General features: G+C 31.8%; 1 protein-coding gene across 1 annotated transcript in view; it reads right to left on the bottom strand.

Moving 5' to 3' along the window:
* Window positions 1-1,455: 1,455 nt before the first annotated feature.
* The window catches only part of LOC149781771 (uncharacterized), a 211,428-nt gene continuing 202,932 nt past the window's right edge, over window positions 1,456-9,951 (bottom strand). The window contains exon 35 of the mRNA XM_089935925.1: window positions 1,456-9,844. Coding sequence (XP_089792051.1) covers window positions 9,551-9,844 — 294 coding nt within the window. The 3' untranslated portion in view covers window positions 1,456-9,550. The remainder of the gene's footprint in view (window positions 9,845-9,951) is intronic.

Genomic DNA, 9,951 nt, shown 5'->3' with positions numbered 1-9,951 from the left:
AATGATAATCTGCACTTGTGTATTTAGTTTGGAATGTGGCATACATTCAGTTACTTTGTTTCTTATAGTTATTTTTGTTTACATAATTAAGCCTTAGGTAGAATAAGAAAATGAGCATATAATAAAAAGGTTACTGCATTTGTATGGGAAAATATGAACTCGTTTTGTCAGTTGGATATACAGCACTCCCATGTTTGTGCAGTATATATTCCGAAAAAACTCGTTCCTATTTTCCCATACAAATGCAGTAACCAATAAATACTTGATGTCAGATTGGCTCCCATTTCATTTTGGTACCAACTATGATATCAGTTGAGTCTTCTGATGAAAACCTAAAGTTGATACGACTTTCCATCTAGGAAGAGTGACCACAAGATTTTCAGGATGAATGATGTGGTGGCCATATTGGATATCAGACCTGCACAATAAGAAAATATGACTTGCAGTGATAACCCCATGCTCATATTATTTCCATTCAGAAGCAACAATAACAAAATGGCTGTCATGATCAGCACGATTTCATTGATTACCATCTAGATATCATCATAAGTCTTTTAGTGAAAATCGCATGTTGGTACAACCATTCATTCAGGTGGAGTATTGATAACAAGATTTACAAGCTGGTCACTGTAGTGCCCATAATGGATGACTGGGCAGCAGTATTTTTATTTACAACCAACTAAACATTATTAGAAGCCTTCTAGTGAAATTTCTGTGCTAATATGCCTTTCCATTCAGAAGGAGTAGAGATAGCAAGATTTTCAGGATGGTTGTTGTGGTCATATTCGGCATCAGATCAGCACCATTTTCACTGAGGACCTAATGGATATAATAAGGCTTTTAGTGAAAACCCCATGTTGATAAGACCATCCATTCAGGAGAAGAAGAAATAACTATTTTTTTAGCATGGTTTCTGCGATACCCATACTGGATGTCTGAGGAAAACAACTTTCATTTACGACCAGGTAGACTTCATAAAAGGTCTTCTGGTAAAAACACCATTATCATGTCAATATAATTTTCTGTTTAAGAGTAGCAATAACAATATTTTTAAGACGGCTGCAATGGCAACCATACTAGATACCAGATCAGCACCATTTTCAGGACCAACTAGACAACATAGACACCTTTCAGTGAAAACCCCTTGTTGATATAACCATCCTTTCAGGAAGACCAGCACTAATATTTTCAAAATGGCTGCTGTGGTGGCCATATTTGGCGTCTCATAAGCACGATTTTTATCTAGACCTTGTGATAAATGTGTACTAAGTTTCTTAGCAATCTTCCAAGTGGTTAAAGAGTAGTAATATAACAAACTTGTGTAAAAGGAGGAACAGACATTGGCTATGAACAGTTGATTGAAAAAGAAACACAACACTTTATCAGTAACATCAAGGACAATATTTGTACTTTAGTATATACATGGTAATTTCATGTAGAAAAGATGAGAAAATCTTCAAAGGCTGAAGAAATATTTATTAAACTGATAAAAGCACCAATGTTTGATTGAACCAACTACATATATTTGGTATTATGTTCAGTATCACAGATAATGGTATTGCATAATATCATTTTAGATTACATATACAAGACACGTGTACAAAACAGTTCTTCATTTAATATACAAAATAGATCATTAAATATTATTTGGAGCCCGTTTACTTAACAGTAATTGCTTTGTATTTTGAAATGAGGTGGTATTTTAATCTCCAATTATGTTTTGTTTTCTTACAACACCAAAATTTGTTAAAAAAAACATGAAATGGTATAAAAATGGTTTTCATTTGCAACAACTTAAAATACTAATACAGAAATATAAGAAAAACTAAATTGGGTGAAATAGATATAAATATTTATGTTGGCACCTGTCACAAAATTTTAAGATGGGAATTAATTAAAAAATAATGTGTCTTGTGATTTAAAATTTAGGGTTTTTTGTGCTATATACAGAAATTTTGCTTTAAAATTACTAACATCTGGTGTAATGAATCTATGTAGGCTGTATAAATGATGCAAGGGATTAAATTTCTTGGCAAATAAACATGCATGATTTAGCAAAAAAATAATACTTTTAAAATTGTTAAAAGAAACACTTAAAAAAGTGGAATTATGAGAAAATAGTTGCTAATGACTAAAACTGAAAAAGGAGCCAAAGCTGGAAAAGAACATTCCAATGTGTAGCCCTTTTTTGGTACACTAAGTAACTGAACACATCATTATTTCACAAGTAAAATTTGGAGACTAATTGGAGAAATTCTAGTGCCAACCTAAATAGTGGAAATTAAATATTAATGAACTCAAATTATAAAAAGCGATAAGGACATTGACACCAATGTGATCAGTGAGAAAGAATGAATGACCTATCTGAATAATAATTGAGGGCCTCCTTTCTAGTATTTTTTAATGATCTGAACAAATATTTACCACTTGATTCATATAAAAAGGTATTTTTGATTAAACAAAAATATGCTAAAAATTTAATAACAAAATAAAAAACATTTAAGGAATGATTTTTCAGGAAGTGATGTGAACGTCTAAAGCAATGAAAAATACTAAAATCAATTTATTAACATTTGTGATTCCAAAACACAAACTCCAATTTCACTAAAGGGGCATTTGCTAAATAAATAAGCACTATGCAATTTTTAATGACTTATACATGGACAGAATGAACTGGTAGTTGCTTATAATGTTAACATGTGGTCTGATAGAAATTATAAATGAAGACTGAAAAAAATCAAAGATTTATGGAACTTGATAATTTGGTTCACTAAACAAACATTTTTAATAAACAAAATGTGATACCATAGTGTGTGTTCTATTATAAATAGTATTCCTAATTATGAAAATCTTGGTGTATCTTAAAAGAATAAGAGCAATAGAAATTTTGTAATTCTTCTTTCAAAGTACAAGTTGTTGCAAAAAATTATGGTAGGCAACATTATTAAATAAACACAATACCTAAATATGGGTATGCACATGTCACATGTATTCAATATACCTATGATATTCTGGACAGAACAGAATGATAAATTACCTTTGTTTTGTTTTTTCTTCAAATAAAAACAGTTTTACAAAGAATTCAAAAAGTTGACATGTTTATAACATCTACTCCAATATATAAAAAAGTGTAGCTACATGTAATGAATGGAAAAGCATCTGGGAGCTGCATGCTGAAACACAATAAAAATAGGTTTGATGTAATTTGAAATAAAAAACAAAAAATATGGGCAAATTATGCATAAGATATTCAGTTTCAGTTTTGGTAACTGCTGTTAGGAACAGGGTCAGGGCAGGTGATCATCAAACTTAAGAACTAGTCTGGTTTGAACAATTTTTTATATGAACCAATCACAAAGGACTTTCCTTTTGAAAAGTTACTATTGTTTTTGCTAAGAGAGAAAAGTAATTATTAGATATTTGATAATGGGATGCTGAAATGTATCATTGTACCATAAATTGATATTGCTACAATGGCAAAATAATTAGTATCAGTCTTGCAATATTCCATTTAGGAAATATATCCTATGAACAGATAATAAAAATGTGTCTACTATATAGTTATGAGTTTAATGAAATGAGGGCATGCCAGTTGAAAGTGCCCATCTCCCACCAACATCATCTAAACCACATCTGTTAGATTTTAAGTTTATTAAAAATAATTTTCCACTGAGTCATGCAAAATGTCATGACTTAACTTTCAATGACCTGTTTCTACTTAAACATTTAGTGTCACCTAGACTACTGTCAAATTACCTCTTTGACAAATTATCCAATTTTGCGAGCCAAATTCTCACTTGAATACAAACCAAAACTTGGTTACCATGTGATTTTTACTATAATCACACTCAATGTCTGTGTATTTAAACACTGGACACGTAAGGCATGGATGAGAGTGTTGATTGAAAACAAAAACCAAGTAACAACTGAAATTTGGTTGAAGCATTGGTTACTGGACTAGACTGTCAGCTCAGTGGCAAAAAATTCCCATTTGAATGGAGTAAAAAAACAAAATAAACAAGCAAACCAAAAATTCACAATCATTAAATCTATGTCAATTAAAAGATGTTATACTTGGAATGCTGTTGGATACAATAACACTGATGATGCCACACTCACTCCAATGTTTACAGCATTAATCCATCCAAAACAAGTTAACAAAATAGTTGCATCATTCATCACATAAACCAGTAATACACTGGACAAATGACATGATTTAGAGCATAATTTTGGATAAAATCTGTAATGGCTACTGTCCTAGATTAAAAAATTTGGGACTTCTTTTTATTAATGTTGTAGTATGGCTCACATTTTGATTGTAAGAAGTCTTCACAATACGAACAAAAAATTTCTATATGTTAACCCACTTTTATGATTTCCTGGTATTATGCATGAACTGACGAAAACTGGTAGCAGCGTTTCAAAAACATTTTGTCTAATTAAGTAATGCATGAAGACATGACAGAAAAATTGGCACACTGTGATTTCTTATATAGTATGAAAATAAATAACCTGTACCAAAAAAATTTACAAACAATGAATATGAATAAATTAAATTATTAAGACTAAGTTGATTGCAATTGAATCAGGTTTGAAAACAGTCTGACACAAAAAATTTTGAATATTTTTTAAACAGAAGATCTGAAGATTGATGAAGACAGATATCGAATCTTGAATGATAATGGTCCAGCCAATCCAAACATATCACACCTTCTTACTCATTTGCAAGATTTTTAAATACCTCTCCTACTGCAAGATTTTTAAATACCTCTCCTACTGCAAGATTTTTAAATACCTCTCCTACTGCAAAGTTGTTAGTTATACATTTTTCATTCTGCAGGCATCAGGAATAAAAAGAATGCAAACTATTTTAAATCATCCTGATAAGACGCTTGCCCTATCTCTGAAGAAATTGTTTGCATTTTCTCCAATTTAAGGAATTTCTTCTTTTCTTTCTTAAAGAAAACAACATTTCCAAGTTTTGAACCTAAATGGTAATTTTGCATCTTTTTTACTACCTCTGTCTCTTATAAAAAAAATATTGATATTGTCTGAAGTATTGTATGCAAGATGATGCAAAATCTCCATCTGATGAAGAAATCTAGTCAAGCATGGGCCCCATGTTTATAAACTGTACATACACACCACACACTTCTTTACTTAATACAAGAAATACATTTATTGCATCATCAACTGGAGCTGATCCATATATTTAAAGGATACAAGAGATAGCTTTGATACAGATTGGATACAATCAAATTACAGTTTTGACAAGTGGAGAGAGTTGAGGAATTCTGAGGTAGGTAAAGCTTCTGTGTTGGTAAGCTCAGGGGCATTGTGGACATAACAGGATTAGAAAAATCAGCCATCTCCTATTGAAAATAGATATTTTGATCTTGTGAAATTTGTAGCCTGAAATAAATAAAGTGAGATAACAAAAATGACTATTGTTATAATCCAAGTTTGCAAACATATTTCCTGGCAAGGAACAGCTTATAAATAGCTTATCATTTACAATAATGACAAATGAAATAATAAATAAATGTTTAACTTACAATTTCATAATAAATATTAAAAAACTTGCATTATGAATAATTGTATATGGATAAACAAGCAAACTTACTACTTTTTAACTACCTAGACAGTAAGTACTGATACATGGTTACAATATATTCCAGAAATCCTATGATAAAGGATGACCTTTACAATGACCTTTGCCACCATTAGCATTGTTCCAAATCTTGAACTTACATTGGTCAAAATATAAATCATACAATGCAACAGAACTGTGCAGCTCTATACAACCTTTGTACACTACATACAAAATCTACACTGATGGGCTTTTAATAAAAGCATACCATACATGTTGGGACTATTGAGGTCCATCTGCATCTGATTCAGCCAATTTGCTGAGACTCAGTAATTCAAATCCATATAAATGTACGAAAACTGATAATGTTGAAAATTTTATCAAAGTTTACACATTCTGTTTTAATCCCATTTAAATTGGCATCATTAAAAAAAAACTAACAAAGTTTTAGGTATATAAAAAAATTTGAAAATCTGGATGACTGATTTGCACCAGTGGCCTAAGTGGTTAGAGCATCTGCCTCCAATGTGGGAGGACAGGGGTTCAAACCCCAGGTGAGTCATACCAAAGACTTATAAAAATGGCACTAGCAGCTAACTTCCTTGGCACTTAGCATTAAGAGGATATTAAGACTGGTCAGCTTGGTGTATGGATAATGTGACTGGGTGGGACATGATGCTAGGCATCACTATATACTGCTACACTGCAGGCATCATAGCGACTTGACTAAAATTATTAAAGCAATGTTAAAAATCCTAAACACACGCATACACACTTTTGTAATTTGCATGTGCATTATCCAAATGGCTTTAATGAAAAAAGGAAATATTTCATGGATGCAGCATTTGATGTCATGGAACTGCTAAAAAGGAACTCTTTTTTTTACATCTATACAATAAAGTGACACAACTTTTATAAATTAGTGTGCTAGATTAAATAAATATATAGTATTGTCATCTGTGTAAATCAGTACACAAAAATAATGGAAATAAAAATGTATAAAGAAAGGTAAAAACAGTTGATCACAGTCAAATATTCAAATACTTACATAGGTTGGCTCCTGCTCAGAATTGGTGATGCTGCATTATCTAATTTAAACTGTGTATTTTTAGTTCTTAACAACTTGATACAAAGTTTTTATTTATAAACACAAATTTATTTACCTGATGATAAGCATGGGCTTTATGACACATTTATGTATATTTCATACAGATTTATATTTATAATGACTTTTTTTAAATGTAAACATGACTTGGAAAAGCACACATACAATGGCTTCATGCTAGATCTCTCAACTTGAGGTAATCTTTGGGGTTTTCGTCCATGTTTATTTCACATATAGTGACAACAATCATGTATCCTGCTATAAGATATTTTAATTGATGCATGATATCCTGCAAACATAACTACTGCCATTCCTGCTCTTTTTGCAACTATATGATTATTCCTTAATATACATCTATGCTGATCATTTGAACTTTTAAGGAGACATATTGTCCCTTTTGCCTTTAATGTGCTTTTGTTTGTTGGAAGACATGTCTAGAAAATGCTATAAGCAAAAGCTTGATCAAGTAGCTACTTTAAATGAAATGTGTAGATTAAAGCATCCTAATTACTTCTGTAAAGGAAGTCTGGTTCCCTGACCAAATCTACTGAACCTAATATGAAAATCTGGATCAAAGAAAACCTGTACTGGTAAATTTCCAGATTTGATATGCAGTTATATTACTTCACTTTTTGCAGTTATTCCATAAATAAACAAGTTAAGGATAATTTCAGTAAGACTTGTGGTCAAATCATAAAGGGTTGGCAGGTTTGAAGTCGACTTTTCTTCATATCATTACAACACTGATTTTGAACATATATGCACTGAATTATCCTCAATGACAGGATATATGAACACTAAAAAATTTGGTGTTAATGCCACCCAAGATTCAATAGTAATAATAAGCTTAGTTGGTCAGATGGTCATTCGTCATGCAGAAGAAAACAGCAGAATCATTTTTAAAATAGAAAATTCATTTGTTTACTTTTATTGCACACTTAATGGTGGCTCTAATTTTGTAATGAAACTGCAATTAACCGAATTTTAAGTCGACTTGAAAGTTGGGGATATTCATTGTTGACTTTATACCTGCCAGAACACAGATATGTCATGCAAAAAGAATGATGATGTTTGCTCCTTAGCTCCCAAATATGGTCATGTTATTTCTAGCAAACTTATGAGAAAAAGAAAAAATCTTTTTTTACATGATATATGCCCATAATGTGCAACTTGTATAAACAGCAAGCAGTTGTTCTTAATGTTTGCATAAAATATCAGCCACTGTGTAGTTTATACAGTCAATAAGACAATTTATTGAGTCATGAAAGCATCTAAAAGGTAAAGAGATAAATAACCTCCACTCCAACGATTCAGAAACTGATTGACAATAATTTGGTGATTTTGTGTTGCAAGTTCTTTTGAGCACTGCTGTTGGAAAGCCCATCAGCCTAATTTGCATAGGTAAAGTACATGAAGTGCAACATCTAATTCTTTGGCGTTAAATGAAACAAAGAGATATGCATTTAAAAAACAAAAATTATTATGCTTTGTTGTGTTGAATTAGAATGTTTAAGCCAGCTTTAATAAAGATTATTGGCTGGTTCATGATCAGTCGTAATGTTGCATTAGGGCTGGACTTTATTTGATAGATTATTAATGCAAAACATTAGTATTTCAGTACTATTCTTGTTTTCTTAAAATACCTGATGAAATGTTTTCCTGTGTAGGTGACTGGGTTTGTATTTTAGTATTATCAAATAAGGAAGGCATCAAGCAATTCTTCAGGCTGAATATTTTCATTGTAATGCCGATCTCCTTTAATAAAGAGCGACAGGTTTCTAATACCTTAACAATTGAGACCTTTTTACCATACTGAGTAATTTAGATTTAAACAAATGTTATTTGTTATATTAGTGTCATCTATCCAATAAATAGTGAAATGTGGTTTACCCAATTTTTATTATTTTGAATCATACAGTAACATGTAATTTGTCAATGCTATTTCCAATTACAAGCAAGCTTTTCCCAATCTTCTGAAAGTGAATTTTTGTTTGTCTGCCTTATCAATGCAGGGTTGCATTTGTATCTGCAAACATAAACACATAAATAAATTTCTCTTAAAATGATGTCATAATATTACCAGGTAAGAAAATAAGATTTTGGCAAAATTAAACATTTTGTCCATAAACAAGTGTCTGAAGACAGACAACTGATAATTCTGTATTATGTAACTATCTTAGGTCATGTGTACTGACCCCCCACCCCACCCCAAGGGACAAGTAAATACATTTTTGAAGTCGAAATACTCCCCCACCCTTGTTTGGATGATTGGTATGGACTTAAGACTTAGAGAAAGTTTGTATCATTTTTTATCAACTTAATGTACAGCATAATGGCATCAAAAAACAAAATTAAAAATACATTTGTATCTGCATTTTAAATTTAGTAAATAATATATATGGATAAGGCTAGAAAATTTTGATGTCTTCTTTTACCTCTATTCTAAATACTGTTGCCATGGCGATCAGCACAAGAACACAAAAACTAATGCATCATATAATAAAAATTCAATATGGGGCTCGGGGTGGCATAATAAAAGTCTAAACAAGTCTTAATCACAAAGTCAGAATGAGTGGCTGTACCAAGTCACAAATTCAATGGTAAGGTCTTGACATATATCAATAAATATTTCAGTCTTTCCCAAATCTTGCTATTATAGTAATCCTTTCTACTTCTAATTCTCCAATTTGAACATATGTTTTGCAAACGGATTAGGAGACCACTTTCTTTGGATGTTTTGATTCAATAATATGTACCATTCATGGATGCATGAGGATGCATACTTCCTACTTTTTTACAGTGCAGTCAAGTATTCCCTTTTGAATGTTCACTATGGTCCAAACTACACGATATTTTCAAGTTCTTCTTCCTGGAACATTGGACCCACAAGGCAGATTGGAAGGTCGAATATTCCGCCTGGCACTGACAGCAATCTGAGGTCCTCGAAGACTGGGAATAGGCAAGGCTGTTTGAAATGAATGCCCACTGATGGTTGGAGAGTGGTTATCTGTGCTAGATTTATCAGATATGGGGCTGCTTGAACCCCACCCAGGTGTCTTGAAAGGGGAGCTAGGAGTTGTGGGAAGGGGGATCTGTGAGGCTTTTCTTAGAGGCTTCTTGATGCTCAAGTTTCTCCATGCATTAAATACCTGCAAGAACAGCAACCATTTCATTCTTAACATGATGTTTGTCATAACTAATTATAACCAAACATAGCTTCTATGCCTAATTAAGAAGGAAACTAATAATAAGGAAT

The sequence above is a fragment of the Sinohyriopsis cumingii genome, chromosome 15 (genome assembly GCF_028554795.1).
Source record: "Sinohyriopsis cumingii isolate HCF-2022 chromosome 15, ASM2855479v2, whole genome shotgun sequence".
In the NCBI taxonomy this organism is placed as follows: Eukaryota; Metazoa; Mollusca; class Bivalvia; order Unionida; family Unionidae; genus Sinohyriopsis; species Sinohyriopsis cumingii.
The sequence above is the reverse complement of the archived record's forward strand: the minus strand, read 5'-3'. Positions and strand labels throughout refer to the sequence as shown.